Source organism: Mesoplodon densirostris, chromosome 9 (genome assembly GCF_025265405.1).
Source record: "Mesoplodon densirostris isolate mMesDen1 chromosome 9, mMesDen1 primary haplotype, whole genome shotgun sequence".
NCBI lineage: Eukaryota > Metazoa > Chordata > Mammalia > Artiodactyla > Ziphiidae > Mesoplodon > Mesoplodon densirostris.
The window spans coordinates 100,033,579-100,053,570 of NC_082669.1; the positions used below are offsets into that span (position 1 = coordinate 100,033,579).

General features: G+C 46.1%; 1 protein-coding gene across 2 annotated transcripts in view; it reads left to right on the forward strand.

Annotated features, from left to right (window-relative positions):
* TBXAS1 (thromboxane A synthase 1) overlaps nucleotides 1-19,992 on the forward strand; it is a 161,124-nt gene that overhangs the window by 68,547 nt on the left and 72,585 nt on the right. Inside the window, exons 4-5 of one of the 2 annotated variants that reach the window (XM_060108022.1) lie at nucleotides 9,321-9,417; nucleotides 17,284-17,400. In XM_060108022.1, the coding sequence (XP_059964005.1) occupies nucleotides 9,321-9,417; nucleotides 17,284-17,400 (214 nt within the window). Of the gene's footprint in view, nucleotides 1-9,320; nucleotides 9,418-10,811; nucleotides 10,866-17,283; nucleotides 17,401-19,992 lie in introns of those variants that run through there. The other variant, XM_060108023.1, reaches the window with a different exon arrangement.

The following is a 19,992-nucleotide window of genomic DNA, read 5'->3' on the forward strand; positions in this document are numbered from 1 at the left end:
GCAGGGCTCTGCAGGGCTCTGCGAGGTCAGGGTCAGCCCCCAGGCATGAGTGCCCTGAGGCTTCCCTGGGCAGGAAATGCACACCCTGATCCGAGTGATGGGTGGGAGTTGGAAGAAAGCAGCTCCCGAATCCAGGGACCTATGACTGTCACTGGCTCCTTAAGAAGAGTGTCCCTGGCAGCTTGAATGGGCTCCGCCTCTTGGCTAACTCAAGACTGCCTTGGTCTAATGACAGATCAGGTGGCTAATGAGAAAGGGCAGGATGCTCCACCCAGCGGAGCAGAGACAGATCCGCAGGACTGCGGGGGCCTGCTCTCTCGGCAGCACTGAGTGCCGCCCAGCCAAGGGCCCGCTCCTGTGCAAGCCAGACGCCCAGCGCTCCCAGCGCTCCCAGCGCTCCCAGCGCTCCCAGCACTGGACGCCTGCTTAGCTCCCTCTGAACGTTTTGGAGGTTGAGAGTCTCTGACACTCACCACGTGATCTCCAGCAGTCAACGCCCACCCTTCCCCGCTGAGCTGCCCACCACTTCTGTGTCTACAGTCCAAGCCAGAGGTAAGGCTTAAGGGCAGGACAGCAGCTACCCTATTAGCATCCTCCACCTGCTGGGACACAGCCCTGTCACCGAGGCAAGGATTCATCAGTTGCTTGCTGTGTAGCAGCTGTCAGAGTTGCTAGAGACCCTCATCAATCCTTCAGCCCCTACCTGGAAAGCAGAAGTCTCTGGAAGCGCATTCAGATTGTTTCTGCTAAAGCGAGGGAAAGGAGCGGCATGTCACCCGATCTCCTGGGGGCACTTCTCACCCAGCTTCCTCATCCCCTACAAAGTGCCACCAGCCGGGTGCAGCCCCCCACCCCAGGAACAGGGGCCTTCACTCCTGACGGGGAGGTTCTCATGACCTCAAGACCGGCGTTTGCCTAAAACCCTACTGTGGACAGTGCATTCTCATGTTTCTCATCTGACCCTCATAACAGCCTCTTTCATCAAGGAAATTGGCTCAGGAAGGTTGTGGTTTGCTCAAGGTGACACAGCTGTTAAATCACAGGGCAGGTCCTTGAACCCAAGTCCTGGCAGCTGCACCGCTGCCAACACCCACCTCGACTCCTGAAAGACTCAGTGGGGCTGATCCAATGACAAAAGTCTTTTTTTCTTTCCTTTTCTTATCACAAAAGCACTCATTGTAAACCGCTGGAACATTTAAGAGATACACAACGTGAAAAGTACAAGTCCGCCACGATTTCCTGATCCAGATACACGCACTGTAGCTAATATATCTTACTCCAGAGTTATCGTTAACATGCCTGAGCCTATTGCCTGACACAGAGTATGTGCTCAATAAACACTTGTTGAATGAACTGTCAGATAGGCTATTATTTATTTCCACAACTGTATGTACCGTTTCACAATGTGCTTTTCCATTCAGCTGTGGGACTTGGACATCCTTTCGTGCTGGTGCCCATAGGTACCTCCCGATCACCAGCCTTTAGAGTTCAGCCACCCCTGATGGGGGCAGGCCTTCCGGAACAGGGCCAGGCAGCCCACAGACTAAGGGCAGCAGTGCACCAACCTCGAGTCCCAGAAGGCAGCTGTGAACTAGTTTGGTCAAACTGACTGGCCAGTTTCAAAAAAAAAAAGAAAAAGAAAAGAAAACGGCTAATTAAACAAGTCAAACAAGTGTTGCTTTTGTCTGCACAATACTTCACTGATTTGCCTAAATCTTCTCTTCCACCAGGTGCTTCAGAGTTGAGTAAGAACATTCTTATGTACCTACATAAGGATAAATGCATAACTGGCTAAGAACTTTTTGCCCCCCAAAGTGACTATACGTACATTTAAATTAGTGGGAAGCAAGAAGTTACCTTCGTAATTGGGCTGGGGTTATTTAAACAAGAAGCTGCTCTGAATTTCCACCTTTAACAGACAGAGTCTGCGCAGCTGGAAGCCTGGCTGCTCGCACACCTCCTCAGCACTGGAGCTGTTCCACCAAGGCTGGCCTAGGGAAGCGTGTCTCTGGTGCAGATGGGCGGCAAGGTCGCGGCCAGGGGCCCAAGCTTTGGCAGCCGTCAGACTGGGACCAAGTCCCTGTCTCGGGCAACTTCTTAATGTCTCTAATTCTCAGCTTCCTATTGTGATAAGTGGGTATGATAACTACCCCGTCCATTTTCTATGAGGATTAAATGAGATCCTACAGACCAGTACACTTAGAACAAGGCCTGGTAGGTAGTGAGCACTCAAAAACGCTAACGATTGTGGTTTCCCCAAAGGTTCTGAGAAGGGTCCTCAAGCCATTCAAATACTTCACTGATACAGGATGTTCTTTCACACCCTATAGAGAGTAGACTTAAAATTCAAAGACCATAATTCAATTTCTTTTTTAATTCATAAGAATTAGAGGATTTAAAGATAGAGCAAACTGCAGAGATTGCCTAGGTTTACTCCCATATTTCAGAGGCGAGGAAGCTGAAAGGCAGGGCATTTCCAGAGTCTGCCTACGATGGTTGTCTGAGTGAGTAGCAGAGCTGGATGATCCTGGATCCTGACTCCCAGGCCCTAGCCCATGTGCCTTTGCAGTATACCAACCCATCTCAGGAGGCAGTAAGACGCGGCCATACGTTCACACCAGTGTATGAAACTGAGATCAGACCCTCGTGGGGAAGTAACGTTTTGAGAGGCAGAATGGCATAGGTATTCCAGAAGGTTGAGAAGGAAAAGGGGTATCGTATTAGTTAGGACTTCTGGATTACAAATGATAGAAACTCAACTCAAATGAACTTAAAAGCACAAGCTAACTTAAGCTTGGAGGATGCAAGGAAGACTACAGGAAGCAGACCTTGACCTGGAATTTGTACGTCCTTGACATTCTCCACGTTTGTCTTAAATTTTTGCTTGTCCCTGTTAGAGCTTTCTGCAGGCAGTTCTCACCATGTGGTAAAAGATGGCCACCAACAGCTCTGGATTCATATATTCCCAGTTTAGCATATCCAGGAGAAAAACAGAGCTTTCCTCATGCAGTTTCCATGTATATACATCCAGTGAAGGATTCTGACTGGCACTGACTCAGTCATGTGTGTCCACCCTGTGGACCAGTCACTGTTGCCAAGGAGATGAGATACCATGATCAGCCATGCCTGGGTGGTGAGTCCATCCCCCTGACCAGAGGGACAGGGTGCTATCGTCGACAGCTCCTCCAGCACTGCATGGAACGGGAGAGGGTGATTCTTCAGGGAGGGCTGGACAGACAAAAACAGTGGAGCCATCCAGGCACCCAAAAGGAAAAACCAACTTCATTTATATGTTTCTCTGTTCAAGATCTTTCCAGGAGCTCCTCAAATTGCAGAAGAGTATTTGTGTAAATATAAATTCACAAGATTACACAATTTACATGTAAAATGGGGCCAGTTTTCTCACGAGGTTCATAAACCAGCTCTGAAGCAACTCTAAAGAAATTGTGACAAAATTGTTTTTAGCATTAGCAATATTACTAGAAAAAAGCACAAAGACTCCCAAGGTGCCTACTTGGAAGGACAACTTTCATTTGAATGTAGAAGTATTATTTTGTTTTTTCTGAAAAACAAAAAAAAATTATCTTGGTAATAACTAAATCAGTACAAATATATTACCAAAGTATGTGTGCATCCCAATGTAAATGTTTCCTTTTAGATCTAAGAATTTAAGGAAATGAGAATGGGTGTGAATTTTAGTTAAATATAAAGCAGGGTTTTTAACATGGGGTTTGTGGGTCCCCCAGTCTGGTTACTATCAATCAATCAGAATCTCCTGGAGAGCTTATTAAATTTAGAGGGGACTGGGTCCCACCCCAGAGATTCTGGTCAGGTCGGTCTGGCTAGGTCCAGACATCATTATTTTCTGAATGCTTGGCAGGTGGTTTTGATCAGTCGTTGAGGCTGAAAACAACTGCCCTAGGACAGTGTTTCTTGAAATGTGGGAGTAGTCACCTTGCATCAGAATCTGGAGAGCCTGTTAAAATGCAGATTCCTAGGCCCCTCCCAGGCCTACTATATCTGCTCCAGTGAGGAGGAGAGCTGTGACTCTATAGTTTAGTCAGCTCCCAGGTGACTTTTATACATTATAAATTTGGGGGCTTCCCTGGTGGTGCAGTGGTAAAGAATCTGCTTTACAATGCAGGGGACGCGGGTTCGATCCCTCGTCAGGGAACTAAGATCCCACGTGCTGCAGGGCAACTAAGCCTGTGTGCCACAACTACTGAGCCCACGCGCCTCAACGAGAGAGCCTGTGTGCTACAAGCTACAGAGCCCCGTGCCCTGGAGCCTGTGCGCCACAACTAGAGAAGACCCACATGCCACAACTAGAGAAGACACACACGCCACAGCTAGAGAGAAGCCCGTGCACTGCAATGAAAGATACTGTGTGCCGCAACCAAGACCCGACGCAGCCAAAAATAAATTAAACAAATAAATAAGTCATAAATCAATCTTAAAAAAATAACCATTTAAAAAATTTGAGATAATTATAGATTTACAGGAAGTTGCAAAGAAACTACAGAGATCCTGTGTACCATTTTCCCAGTTTCCCCCAATGCTAACCTCCTGCATAACTGTAGTACATTATCAAAACCAGGAAATTGACATTGGTACAAACCATAATACCTATTCAGATTTTATCAGATTTACATGCACTTGTGTATGTGTGTGTCTGTGTGTGTGTGTAGAGTTCTATGCAGTTTTATCACGTGTAGGTCTGTGTAAGCACTACCGCACAGCTAAGATACAAAACTGTTCCATCACCACAAGGCTCTCTAGTTTTACCTTTTATAGCCATACCACCCCATCACACACACACACACACACACACACACACACACACACACACACACATCCCTATCCTCTGGAACCTACTAATCTCTTCCCAATCTCTATAATTTTGTTATTTCAAAAATGTTATATAAATGAAATCATATAATATGCAAGCTTTCTAGACTGGCTTTTTTCACACACATAATTCCCTTGAGATCTATCCAAATCATTGCATGCTTCAATAGCTTGAGTTTTTTTTTATTGCTACATAGTATTCCATTGTATGGATGTATCACAGTTTGTTTTACCATCACCAGCTGAAGAACATTTGAGCTGTTTTCAGTTTTTGTTTATTACTAATAAAGGTGCTATGAATATTCATGTGCATGTTTTATGAGAACATAAGTTTTCATTTCTTCAGGACAAATGCCCAAGAGCACTATTGCTGGGTCATACGGTAAGTACATGTTTAGTTTTATAAGCAACTGCCAAACTATTTTCCAAAGTGACTGTAATATTTTATGTTCATGTCATCAGTGTATGAATGATTCAGTTTCTCCACATGCTCAGTAGCATTTAATGCTATTTTTAAAAAGTTTTAGCCATTTTGAGAGATGTATAGTGAGATCTCATTGTGGTTTGAATTTGCATTTCTTTAATGGCCTAATGATGTTGAACATCTTTTCATGTGCTTACTTGGCATCCATGTATCCTTTTCAGTGAAATGTTTGTTCATGTCTTTTGCCCATTTTTTAACTGAATTTTTTGTTTTTTAACTGTTGAGTTTTTTGTTTGTTTGTTTGCGGTATGCGGGCCTCTCACTGTTGTGGCCTCTCCCGTCGTGGAGCACAGGCTCCGGACACGCAGGCTCAGCGGCCATGGCTCACAGGCCCAGCCGCTCCGTGGCATGTGGGATCTTCCCGGACCGGGGCATGAACCCGTGTAACCCGTGTCCCCTGCATCGGCAGGCGGACTCTCAACCACTGCGCCACAAGGGAAGACCCAACTGTTGAGTTTTGAAAGTTCTTTATATATTCTAGATGTGAGTCCTTTGTCAGATGTATGGTTTGCAAATATTTTATTCCAATCTGTTGACTGTCTTCATCTTCTTAGCAGGTCTTTCAAAGAGCATTTTTTTAATGACATCCAATTTATTGATTTATGTCGCTTATAGATTGTACTTTTGGTGTCAAGTCTAAAAACTGTTTGCCTAGTCCTAGATCCCAAAGATTTTCTCCTAATTTTTCTAAAAGTCTTGTTTTACATTTAAGCTCGTGATCCATTTTGAGTTGATTTTTTATATAAGGTGTGAGGTTCATTTTTTGGCCAATGTATTGGCCAAATTAAAAAAAAATTCTATCATGACTTATTCCAAAAAATCTTTTGTAGATCACTTTTTATAGTATAATTTTCTTAGTGGTTACATAAATGTACATGCTTAATTTATCACTATCTACTGGTATCAATGCTTTACCACTCTGAGTAACGTGAGGAAAACGTATTTTCATTTTGATCCCTTTATCCTCTTAGTTTTAAAATATAATTATCTTAAGTATTTTCTCTAAATATATTGAACACCATATCAGATGGTGTTATAATTTTGCTTCAATCATCAAATTTAAGAAACATAATGTTTACCCACTCCATTGTTCTCCTTTCCTTTCCTTTCTGAAGTTCCAAGATTTCTTCTGTTATCATTTTCCTTCTGTTTGGAGAATTTCCTTTAGCCATTCTTTTTGGTTTTGGGGGGGGGTTGGTTTTTGTTGTTGTTGTTGTTGTTTTCTTTTTGGCTGCATTGGGTCTTTGTTGCTGAACGCGGGCTTTCTCTAGTTGCAGCGAGCGGGGGCTACTCTTCCTCGCGGTGTGTGGGCTTTTCATGGCGGTGGCTTCTCTTGTTGCAGAGCATAGGCTCTAAGTGCGCAGGCTTCAGTAGTTGCGGCACGTGGGCTCAACAGATGTGGTGCGCAGGCTTAGTTGCTCAGCAAGTGGGATCTTCCCGGACCGGAGAGCAAACCCGTGTCCACTGCATTGGCAGGCAGATTCTTAACCACTGCACCATCAGAGAAGTCCCCTTTAGCCTCTCTCGAAGGGTAAATCTGTTTGTGACAAATTATCTTAGTTTTCCTTCATCTGAAAATATTGTTATTTTCTCACCTTTCCAGAAGGATATTTTCACCACATGTAGAACTTGTGGTGGAGAGTTTTCTTCTTTCAGCATTTGAAAAATGTGTCACTTCCTTCTGGCCTCCATGGTTTCTGAGGAGAAATCTGCTCTCCTTTAATTGGTGTTCCCTATAAATGATAGGTTATTTTTTCTCTGGCTGCTTTCAAGATTTTTTCTATTTTTTAGTTTTCAGAAGTTTAGTTATATGTGTCTTGGCATGAATTTCTCTGGGTTCCTCCTACCTGGGGTTCACTCAGCTTCTTGAATCTGTGAGTTTTTGCCTTTTGCCAAATTGGAGACATTTTCAGCTATTGTTTCTTCAAACCCAGGTGACATTTTAAGTTTGAGAAGCATTGCTCTAGAGTGGGCTTCAAGGGTCCAAGAACCCCTCAAATTTTATCTTAAAATGCTGTGAGTGTCCATTTTTTTTTTTTTTTTTTGCGGTATGCGGGCCTCTCACTGCTGTGGCCTCCCCCGTTGCGGAGCACAGGCTCCGGACGCGCAGGCTCCGGACGCGCAGGCTCAGCGGCCATGGCTCACGGGCCCAGCCGCTCCGCGGCATATGGGATCCTCCCAGACCGGGGCACGAACCCGCATCCCCTGCATCGGCAGGCGGACTCTCAACCACTTGCGCCACCAGGGAGGCCCAAGTGTCCATTTTTCTTAGGAGAATGTCCACAGCTTTCACTCAATTCTCAAAAAATTCCATGACACGCCCCATAAAGTTTACAAAAGCATTGATTTATGGTCTTATTGGGTTATTTTTGGTCTTCTTGGCTAAAACCAATTTTTAAAAACTAGTTAGTATTCTTTCTTCTACCACATCTGTTGAATTCCTGTGTCCCAAAGGTTTCTCGAACCATTTTAGGAAATATGATCACTCACATGAATATTTCTGAGTGCCTGACATGCGCCAGACAAATATTTTTTTCCCCTAGTTAGTGAGAAGGGGAAGAATTAAAACATTAAAGATACTTTTAGCTCATGAGAAGTTTTAAGTAACTAAGAAATCAAAGTAAACTTTGCTGCTTTCATGTCGTGTGACTTTGTTCCTTACGGCTCTGAGCTGGATATGCCAGCGATCACGTTACATCCTGAAAATATAATTCCATATAGAGTACTAAAAACATGGCATTATGCAGTGGGCCCACTTGTCATCACTCTAGTTTGCTCTCTACAGTTGGTAGCCAAGCAGTCTTGTCCCTGGATAATTGCACAACTGATTCGTCTCCCTGGTACACCCTCACTCACCTTTGCCACCCACCTTCCTGGAGTAACTCTTGCGCATCTTTCAGAACTCACTTTAGGAAGCACCACCTCTAGGAAGACTTCATTCTCTCTTCTCCAGGGGTTGAGTTGGGTGTGTCTCCAATGTCACCCATGCTTGCCAGATGTCACAGTATATGGTGATTACCTAATTGTCACTGCCACCAGACTGTGAGACCCTTGGAGGCTGTGACTGGGTCCGCATGCTTTTGTGCCCCCAGCACTTTAATAAACATAACGTGTCCTTAAGCGCAGCTTCCTGTGGGAATTCACCACCACCACTGACTGGCTAAGCCTTTCCTCCATTTCTTCATTAGTGTCCTAAGCATCTCTTGAGCTCTTTCACATGTAGGTGTAGCAACCATATGTTCAACCCTTCCCCAGCAGGTTTAATCATTCCTGAATTCTCACAGGTGTTTATTAATTCACTTTAGACTCTTTCCAAGAACGAGTATACAAGTTACTCATCTTCTCTTGCTAGAATGCCTATCTCTCTCGTTTTGGAAGACGTGGACAACACTGACCTCTGCCATTTTCCTCCTTGGTCTTACTATGGGATCTTATGAATTCCTTATTATTGTGTTTAAATTTATAGATCTGTCTTCCCTATCAAGGTATGAGCTCCTTGGGGGTAAAGACTGTATCTTATCCATCCCAGAGTCTCCAGGGACTGGTACAAGGCAGGATTCCATAAATGTTTGTGGAATGAAATTTGATGTTAGATCATCACAGCTCTGGTCTTCCTCAAGCTTAGCCATGCATTTCCTCAGCTTCTCCACACCTTTACCTCCTATTTATCTTTTTTTTTTTTTTTGCGGTACGCGGGCCTCTCACTGCTGTGGCCTCCCCCGTTGCGGAGCACAGGCTCCGGACACGCAGGCTCAGGGGCCATGGCTCACGGGCCTAGCCGCTCCGTGGCATGTGGGATCCTCCCAGACCGGGGCACGAACCTGTGTCCCCTGCATGGGCAGGCGGACTCTCAACCACTGCGCCACCAGGGAAGCCCATCCTATTTATCTTTTATCCTTCATTCTAAGCCACTGTGAATTCTTTTTGGAAAGGAGAAGAGGGCAGATAAATACAACACATTTTAAAGTAATTTTCTTATTCCTCCCAGGTACTATCTTGGTCGTCAGATGTTTATTGTTATCTCTGACCCAGACATGATCAAGCAGGTATTGGTTGAGAAGTTCAGTAACTTCACCAACAGAATGGTATGTAATTTTCTTTCTTCATATGGATGGATGGGGAATCATTCTAAGATGCAAGGACAGCACATCACATCTAACAGGGATGTGACTGGGCCTTTTGTAGGGTTTAGATCAGTTCAACTCAAAACTGTGCTCCCCAGTGAATTTGAGTTTTCAAAAGAGATGTACAGAACTGCTACAAAAGAATGGCATTTACATTTAAGAAACGCTTCAAGAAAGCTAAAGCTCAAGAGGAGTTGGGGCTAATAAAATTCTAAAACCGGGAGGTTTTTAAAAGCTGTGTTCAAAGCTAGAGGAATCCAGAGGGTCAAGTGACCTCAGTCAAGTGACCGAGGAAGACCGAGCAAGGTTAATAAATATCAGAGGGAATGCAAAATATCAAGCTTCCCATGCTTACATCCTTCCCAGAGAGTATAAACATCTTAAGGCTGGAAAAAGAAGACAAGTAACATTACGAGGGAAATTCATCCCCAAGTATCAAGTCTCTAACACACTAAAGGATTTACATACGCCATCTTTTTTTGAAAGCACATATCCTGCTTTTTATCTTTGATGAGAAATCCCAAAGAATGGAAGAGGTGACAGAAAATGGCAAAGCTCAGTGCTGTTCATATTTTCCAAAAATGAGGAGATGAGAATTCTAGCAGAGATGATCAATAACTTTCATGTTGATTTTTGGAAAAAGTCTAAAGTGAGTTAATAAATAGTTGCTTGTGAGAATTCAGAGAATCACTATGTGCCAACCTTTTTTTTGGGGGGGGGCAAATTAAACTCATCTTCCATCCTTACAGGAGTAGTAAGCAATGTATGCACTCTTTTGTTCGTTATTTGACAAACTTCTGCACACTTGCCATATATACCAGGCATTGTCTAGGTAATGATTAGAAAGTGATAGAAAACTCAGTCTCGTCCTTGAGGAGCTTATAGTCTAGCGACAGAGGCAGAGAGGAAAGAGACCAGTACAATACGGTATGGTGAGCATGGAAAACACTGCACCATCCAGGATGGGAACCAGGAAAGGCTTATTAGACGTAAGGTGCCTGGGACTGAGTCTTAAAGAAATTAGCAGCAGCCACCTAGCTTTCTGTACTGGTTGAGCTGTCCAGAGTGTTTTTTGGTTTTTGGTTTTTTTTCTTATTAAATTTCACAGGAGCTTATGAGACTGGTACAATTATCATCTGTATTTTACTGACAAAGATACTAAGGCTCAGGTTAAGTGACAATCCTGGTCACATGACTAACAGGAGGAAGACTAATAGGGTTTAGGTGCCATCTCTCAACTCAAGTCCAGGGCTCTTTCTACTGTCACTATTGTAACAGCTGCCTAGGTGACATCTCTGGATTATCAAGGTTTCATCGAGTAATTGTTACTCGCCCAAAACACCCTCATCTTCCAGCCCCAGAGCACCATGCACACTTCCAGGTACCACATGGCCACTAGAAGGAGGTGATCTGGGAGGGGGTGATCGCCTGGCCTGCTAACTCCTCCATCACCTCAGAATGGCTGAAGGAAATGCAGAAGCTTAGCCACTTCTCTGCCTCCATTTGATTCTCTCCCCAAATACTCTGTTGTCACCCCCCTGTTCAAAGTCCCCTGAAGGTTTTTGTGGCCTTGGGATTTTAGAGCCTGAGTCTGATGGTTAAAGGCAGTCATAGATTGCTGCTCCCCCAGACTCAGCAAGGAAGGTTGATTAGAGAAACAGAGGAAGCCAGTGAGTCAAGGGCCCTGACCGCCAAGCCGCGTCCTGGCAGGCATGGGAAGCACTCCAAGGGCTGCCACGGCTCTTGGCCACGGCTGAGCCTCTGAGCAGTGAGATGGGACACGTCAGCCATGTGTCTCCATACTGTCATGTTCACGTGACATCCAAGAAGTAACCAAGGTATAAGACCCCTCGAGCTGATCTGGAATAGGGCTGCTCTCTGATTGATGTCCTAGGGGCAGACACATACTCAAAATACACGTTCAAGCAGTGGGGACCAAATCAAGCTGCCCAGTTTCGGTCCATTTCTCCTCCAAACCATGTGTCTACCCTCCCTATTTTTCCCCACCCCCTGACTAAGATCTCTAGGCCCCAACCTCCAGAATGTGGTTCTAACTTCCTGCTTTCACTCAACACAGTGTCCTCAAGACAAAGTTCAAGTTCCTCAGGTGAGATTTAAGGGCCCCTATAATTTAGATCCATCACATATGCTCCCACCTCAGCTCTCACTGCTCCCCAGTACAAGCAGTCACCCCAGCTGGAGCAGCCTCTCCATTCTCTCTGCAACCTCTCCAAAGGCCCTGCCCCAGTGCCTTTGCTCATGCTGACACCTCCACTAGAATTGGAGGCAGCACAGCAGTGGGTCTTATATTTACTAGCAATGTGAACTTGAGCAAATTACTTCTTTAAGTCTCTCATTCTTCCTTTGGAAAACAGGGATATGCTCTGCCTTACTAGGCTGTTGTAAGGCTAAATGAGATTATGTGTGTAAGTCCTGCTTTACACGCAGGCGAGACAAGTTTTCACCGTGCATTAGCTGCTATTAACAAGAAGATTCTCCACCTCTCCTACACCCATCCAAACCCTTGGTATTCTTCCAGATTCTCCTCAAATTCTGCTCCCCCGATGAAGCTTTCCCTACCTCAACCCTCATTTACTTTTCCCCTTCTCTGAACGCTAACAGCATTGATCATCTGCATCACTCATTTTCACAATCGCTCCCATCGTGCCTTCTACTATTTACCATGAATGAGTGCACGGCTTTCACCCTAACTTGATTAACTTTAAGCCTTGTCCTTCTCTTTTTATACCCCAGGGCCCAAACACATGGCGACTACTCAGTATCCGATATATTCTTGTTCAAGCAGAATTGACTCTCCATCAAATTGACATTCTCCCCAGAAGAACTAGGTAGTACCTGGAGATTCAATATGTACATCCTCTTGTAGGGCATTCACAAACATGTAAAAAGATCCATCAAAGATGAGATCTCTAGGAAACCCCAATGTTTATAATTTTCCATCTGGGAATGTAGCCACTTATCTTTAGCTTTGTTTATGGTCTTTAAGCTAATCCCATATTCATGATGAAACAATGCTTAGTGACTCAATCTTCAAAAAAAAACTTTAGAGTGGGATTTTCTCACAGGTTTTGAAAGTCAAATTAAATTGGGTTCTGTGGTTCCCTCTTATCCATATGCCTATTTATCTGCTCAAAGAACTCAAGGAGATTAGCGAGGCATGATTTTTTCTTCCTGACACCATGCCACCTTCCTTCTAATAAGCCATGTTTACTTAAGTGTTCAGCGATTCAGCTTTATTATACATTCATTCAGTAAACATTAAACGCTTACTCCATGCAAGCTTCTACCAAATGGTCCCTTGTGATACAGAAAATACCTCAGCATATTAGTTTGATACATGAAGTGAAAAGGAACTTAAATAACGCATGATTTCATTTTCCAGCTGTAAGAACCCACCTCTGCTCACAAATCCAGGCTTGACTTATGTGTGCCCTTGACAGCCTATGGAGAGTGGCCGGGATGGGGAAGCTGGGTTTAGCTCTGAAATTTGGTGTGACCTGTAGGCATCCCATGAGGGACTGACAGAGCACACTGGCTGGACTTGGGACGACACCACAGGGAACTCCCTGACATAAGTCAGCATTGAGCAAATACTTGAATTCAAAAATTGTTGAATGATATATTTTTTTTCCAACTCAAGAACACCGGGCTGAACAGACTCTACGGCTTGGACCCAGGGTGGCAGTTCCTATATCGCGTTTTCCCATTCACATTTTCGAGGCGCTCAGTTCCATGGAACGTGACTGCTTTCTCTTGCCCATTTTCCGAATGGACCCCTTGGGCCTCTATCACTGCCCTCAACACTTCTTCAAGTTGCTTCCAGTGGTGCAACCACAGTTTATCTGTAAACCCCAGTCAGTCTCCTTAGCGCGGAGAGAACCTCAGTTGCCCCAGCACCTCTGGACTTGGCTATTTTTATGCAGGTATTTTTAATTAGCTCCTCTTGCTATCGGGTACTCAATGAGGCCATGCGGGCAGCTCTTTTTTTGTTATCTGCGGAAACTGGAGCTGGGTCCACTTGATTCAGCAGAAAAGGTCCTAACCAGCAGGAGAACGCTGTACTCCTGGCCTGTCATTAAGGCCCAGAGTTGGGGAAGCCGTGGGAAGGGTGCTAAGAGGTAGGGAGGCCTTTGGCCCATGTTGGGTTGGTCTAGTTGGATACGGGAATGGAGAGGGTGTGTTTGATCACTAAACCTGCTGCCAGGAGCTCTGAGCCCTGGTCTGAGATGAGCGTGGCGAGCAGGTCAGGCAGCAGGCATGCCCATGCCAGGTTCCATCACATGTTTGTGGCGTAGAGTGGAAGGTGGTGGTGGTCACCCGTGTGTGGGGTGAGGTGCCAGCCCTCAGGGCCTCACAGGCAACATGGGGGTCAACTCTCCAGGCACAGGTTCACACCATCGACTCACATCTAAAGCCACGTGATAGATTTGGGGAGTGGTTTTATTCAGGACCCCCAGGGCCTGGCTCCCCAGGTACAGCCTCTCCAAGGCTACTTTCACCCTCTCAGCACACGGATGTCGGAACCATAGGACGAGTTCCCGTGAAAGCACTCGGCGCTCGGCACTGGCAAAGACTGCTAAAGTTCTGAGGCCAATACGGCACTGGAAACCTTATTAGCCCCTGTGTCTGCAGCAGTGCCCCGTCCCAGGGGCAGGAGCGTGGCTGGTCACAGAGCTCGGGAGCCAGGCAGACGCCACCCGGGGCTCCAGACGGATCGGGCCACCCGTGCTGGGCCCCCAGGGACCTGCCCGCTGCTACCCACAAGGGACAGAGGGGCCTCAGGAAGTTAGCCGCAAATGTGCCTCGCCCACACCTGCAACAAGTCCCTCTCCACCAACAGCTTTTGAGAACTAGCTAATCTAGAGTTTCTGGTCCCCTTTCTCTTAAATAAAACATCGAGTAAAAGAAAACATTCTGGTTTTCAAATGGGTGCACGGAGATTCAAGTTTAAGTGAGAATGGTTTGGCCCATAACTTAGGGAAGCTCTCGTCACTGCAGTCAAAACCTGACTACCTTTTTCGGCTTTGCATTTCTTTTTTTTAAAATAAATTTACTTATTTATTTATTTTTGGCTGAGTTGGGTCTTCGTGGCTGCACGCGGGCTTTCTCTAGTTGCGGCGAGCGGGGGCTACTCTTCGTTGCGGTGCGCGGGCTTCTCATTGTGGTGGCTTCTCTTGTTGCAGAGCATGGGCTCCAGGCACGCGGGCTTCAGTAGTTGTGGCACGTGGGCTCAGTAGTTGTGGCTCGCAGGCTCTAGAGCGCAGGCTCAGTAGTTGTGGCGCACGGGCTTAGTTGCTCCATGGCATGTGGGATCTTCCTGGCCAAGGGCTCGAACCCGTGTCCCCTGCATTGGCAGGCGGATTCTTAACCACTGCGCCACCAGGGAAGTCCCTCCTTTTTTTTTTTTTTTAAACATCTTTATTGGAGAAGGCTCAACTCACATGATGGGTCCACAGCTCCGAGAGGCAGAAGTTCTTACTTAAAGATCGAACAGACTGCAGAGAATCAGAAACCCAGGTGTGCACCCTCATTTGCCTGACCCCTGTGTGTTTTGAGGCAGGTCTCCTTGTTTTATGTGAAACATTGTGCTGTGCACTGGAAACCCTGCAGCCTGAGCTGGGAGCTTCTCATCCCGGGATGGGCTGCCCACAGATCATTCAAACCTCCTGTTCAGAATTTCCGAGAAGCGGGGTACAGGCTCTAGTGATAGGGGCTCATCGCTCAAGGGAGGTTAGTTTTAGTAGTTATTTAGACTGCTGGGAAGTTCTCCTTTAGAGGAGCTGCAATTTTCCCCGTAGCTCCCACTATTGAACCTAATTCTACCACCCAGGGTCAAAAAAAAGGAGCCAAATCTTCTCTTCCATGTAATACGCATTCAATAGATATTTTTTAAGTACAGACTAAGGACCACAATCTGATCTTCCAAGCCTTCTCTTTCCAGCTACGCATTCTAAAATCTGTCAGAATGTCCCCTCACCATCCAACTGCTCTTCTGAAATGACCAGTTTGCCACTTTCCCTCTTCCAGTATCGTATCTAGAAATGACAATAGATTGGTCACTCTAACCAATGCCTCTGAAATCTTCCATCAGAGAATGAAGAATTCTAATGGAAGCTGTAGGCTGAAGGGAGAGTATTGTCATGGCAAGCTGGTGAGGGAGACAATGCTGACATGTTGCACAAGGGCTGGACTTGTCCCCCAAGGGCAAGATAAAAACTATCATGGAGCCAATCCTTAGGTCTAAAGGACAGACACAAAATCCAGTCAACCTTGACTCTTATCTCCAATTTCTTCTGTTCCATCAAAAGCCCATAAACCACCACCCAGCTTTCCGTGGAGTGAAATGCTTTATGACAGGTAGTGTGGCACAGGACTGGCGTTTGCCAGTACACAAAATGTACCCTTCCCTCCTTTGATTCTGGAACCCAAACAAATGGGTTAACGTTCTAAAAATTCCATAAAACCACAATTCTGTATAGGGACCATGGCGCTCCTAAAGAATTTTATTCTAAATATAGAGAGGTATTCCTCTGCAGAAAAAATATCCCAGCAACTTGGTTCTAATATATAATTAAATCCCCCCAGATACTTTGCAGCTATGTATTATAGCTTATTTTGAGTGTTCATATTTTATCAGAAAATTATCATTTTCCTCTGAACAGGAGTTTTTACAAGGCTTTTGAGTTACGGTGGCTGGCTTCATGTTTCAACTATAATTAAAACAGTGAAAAGAAATAGCAAAACCGTGTATCACAGGCAGTTCTGAAGAATGCTTTGTCCTCCAGTCCCCCTACTTCCCCTCACCCTGCAGCCCCGGGGCTCAGGGCTCTGAACAGCTGTGAGGGCCCCCAGTTTTGATGGTTTGGTGGGAGTAGGTGGTCTTAGGAAAGGAGAGAACGGCCTGGGAAGAAGGCATGAGGAGACCTCTTTTTCTGTGTGCTTCCAGACTCAGCTGGACTGTCTCTTCCTCAGAGAAGGCTTCCTGGCCCTTTAATCCCCTATCATTTTCTCGCCTCGCTGCCCTCTCTCCCCCACTTCATGACACCCACTTTCCCATGAAAGGTAATGACAGCTATTTGTTAGTTTAGGAGGTAACTGTCTGCTTCCCCACTAGACTATCAACCCACTGAGGACCAATGCAATGTCTTCTTTATTCAGCACCGTAGAGCCTACTTCTCGTATATATTAGACATTCAGCAAAGATTCGCTGAATGAGAAGAATAAGTGAATGAATGTGTGAAAGAAACATCACGACAGGAAGGAGTTCTCTGGGAACAGCTCTGTTGGGGCACGTTTCTGAAGGACTCTCTTTTTCCCCTTTCCCTCTCCTCCCCCCAACCCCCAGGCATATGCCAAAGACCCAGACACGAGTCTGTCAACTCCTGGCCCAACGTAACCAATCCAGCCACACAAAACCCCTTGCCAAATAGTTCAGACATGAAACTCGATCCCAGGAAAGACGAGCCCACCTCCAAGAAGCCTGCTGTTGGGTCCTCCGGGAGCCCTCGCTCTGCAGGGGGGCTGCAGAACACACAGAAGCCGCTGAGTTATTTACAGTGATGACCACAGAGTAACAAGATAGAATTGGGCCAGCAGCGCTTCCCCATCTGCTCCCGGTGGGTCCTCGGCCATGGATCTAGAGATCATCGTCCACGAGCCTTTATATTCTCTACATCCTTGCAAGAGAAGTCTCCTAATTATTGGTCACGGGTGACTTGAACCGGATTGTTTATCATGGACTGTAGTGCCACCCAGGTGTCTTGGGCTCCCTTGTGTCCTAACTCTCTGCTTATTGCTTTCCACCAGGCAACAGGTTTGGAGCCCAAACCGGTCGCCAACAGTGTCCTGTTTTTACGTGACAGAAGATGGGAAGAGGTCAGAAGTGTCCTGACTTCTGCTTTCAGTCCTGAAAAGCTGAATGAGGTAAGACCTGGGACACGCAGACTCTCTTCCATAAAGAGCAGGTTTCCTCTCTCCAGATTATGATGGGAGCTGGTTCACTTCACGTCACTTGTCCATTGCCCCGCTACGCACTTCAAACCTCCCTATTATCCCCAAAGCACAGGAAACTGTACTGGAGTGTCTGCCCTTTCTCCAGCCTTCCGCAGCCCCAGCTGCCATGAATCTGTAACGAGTCAGCAAGCACTCAGGGCACTTCTGCTAAATCCCAAGGCTCTGCCCTGGGCACTTTGGGGGCACCCAGGAGAAAACTGGAGGGGCTCTCTTCAGACTTTCATGTGTAAAGGATCATCTGAGAATCTTGTTAAAATGCAGATTCTGATGCAGTAGGTCTGGGGTGGGGCCTGAGACTCTGCATCTCTAACAAGCTCCCAGGTGATGTGGATGCTTCTGAACAATGAACCACACTTTACGTAGCAAGGAACTAGAGAACATCTTGAAATGAAGGTGAGCGTTGAATCAAGTCTGAAATAGGGAAGAGATGGCTGTGGATTGCTGGGGAGGAGTACGAGGATGTCCTTGGGCAGAAAGAACTCTTGGGAGGGGGGCTGGGCATGCCCAAGTTAATCTCTGTGACCAAGTCAGAGGGCAAAGTCTCATTTACAAGATGCTCTTAAACCCGGGGCTTCCTCCTTCCCCCACCCAGGGACACACCCTTCCCTACCAGCTGTATAAATAAAACTTACTGTTTGTCCTGCTTCCTGACCAAGTTCTCTCACACCTGACCCTCACTGATGGCCCCTCAATTGCTGATCTGGCTTTGATGTCTGTTCTGAATCCTGTGACAGCAACAACTCATGACTGAGCCCTTGAGCCCTTCTGATGTGATGTGGCTGAAGGGTGGCCTCAGTGGGAGTCCCAGGTACATGGGCAACTCCAGAGCAAGTGCCCTTCCAGAGCCAGCCACCACATCTAGCTGTTCTGGAATGCCTGGCCTTGGAGTGGCCTGTCTTCAGTTCAATACATGAGAGCGACTCTGAGCTTCAACTCAAGATGCTCACGCATATGGTCCTGCTGAATTCATCTAAGTCTGCTGAAGTCCCCCAGAAGAGGAGAGGGTTCCAGACTTCCTAATTAACCCCATCCAAATAAACTCAGAAACCAGAGATCCTGCCCATCCTCAGCGAGGTTTTTCTGTTGTTTTTTTTCCTCAATGCGGTTTTGATTTGTGTTTCCATACGTAGCCTTTACATAGCCAGCTACAACTCACACAGCTCTTACCATGTGCCAGACACCACTGTAAGGCTTCCTGTTCGTATTAGCACACTTAATTAGCATACTTAATCTTCACCACATCTCTGTGAGGTAAATACTATTATCAATCCCATTTTACAGATGAGGAAGCTGAGGCCCATAGAGATTATGCGCTTCATGTCACATAGCTAGTAAGTGTGGCAAAGCCAAGGTTAGAACCCAGTTCCAGAATGCTCTTAACCTCTCTGCTTGACTGCTTCTCCTATCTTGTTCTGAAGCTCCCTAGGACTGTCCCAGGGACTGTCTGGAGGGTGGTGGAAGGGAGATGAAGCAAATGGGACCTCTTTGGAACCCTAGGGGTATCAGAAGCAACACTCCTCCATTTGCTGCCTAAGTTTGGAACCAATTGACGTATGGAAACAGGTTTCAGACAGAAACCTCCTTTCTCACTGGTAAAGCTGTTTGACAAATGTAGCCTGCCTTCTGGTGGTGTGGGCTTGCTAATGCTTCACCCGGAGTGGGCAACCACAGCCTCCCCCCCAGCAGGAGGGCAGCCGAGAGCCCACACTAACATGCCCCCCCAACCCCGTCCCCCCAGGGCTGGACCACACACGCTCAGTTCCTTCTTCAAACGCCTCGGCCTGATAAGGGAGGGCAGGACCCAGCCTTCCTCAGCCTCGGGTACACACTGGAGTCACCTGGGGAGCTTTGCACACCATTGCTGTCTGGGTCCCACATCTAGATTAAATTGGTTTGGTTTGGAATGCAGCCTGGGTCTGAGGGGATTTTACAGCTCCCCAGGCGATTCTGATGTAAAGCCAGAGGTGGGAACCACCACTGGTAGAAATTACCCACAAGGAAACGTGAGGAGGAGGGTGTCCTGCTACAGCTGGAAACAGGAGCCCTGCTCCACAGTTAGCCCTGGTATATACTGAGGTTTCATGTGAGAATTTGTTTGAAGGAAGGGCCTGCTTCTTTAAAAAGTTGTAAAGCATTATTTGGGTCACCTTTATTACACCTAGTCACTAAAATGCTGAGTTAACCAAAAGGGGAGGGACGGGGTGGAGAGGTAGGTAAACCGTGGGTTGACATCAGGAGCTCCAACACGCTGCATCCCACTTCCTCGTTTGTGAGTAAACAATGACTTGACAATGCTATAGATGCAGAAAGAATCTTATCATTTGTTAAAAAATAAATTGATGTAGGGTATCTGATTTTTTTTTTTTTTTGAAGTAAGAAAGAAAGTTTTTTTGACAGTGAAGAGGAAGAAAAAAAAAAAAAAGAATCTTATCAGGGTGTAGATTTCTTTAACACCCTACAGGATACACTCCAGAAACTGATACAGCATCATTGCCCAGACAA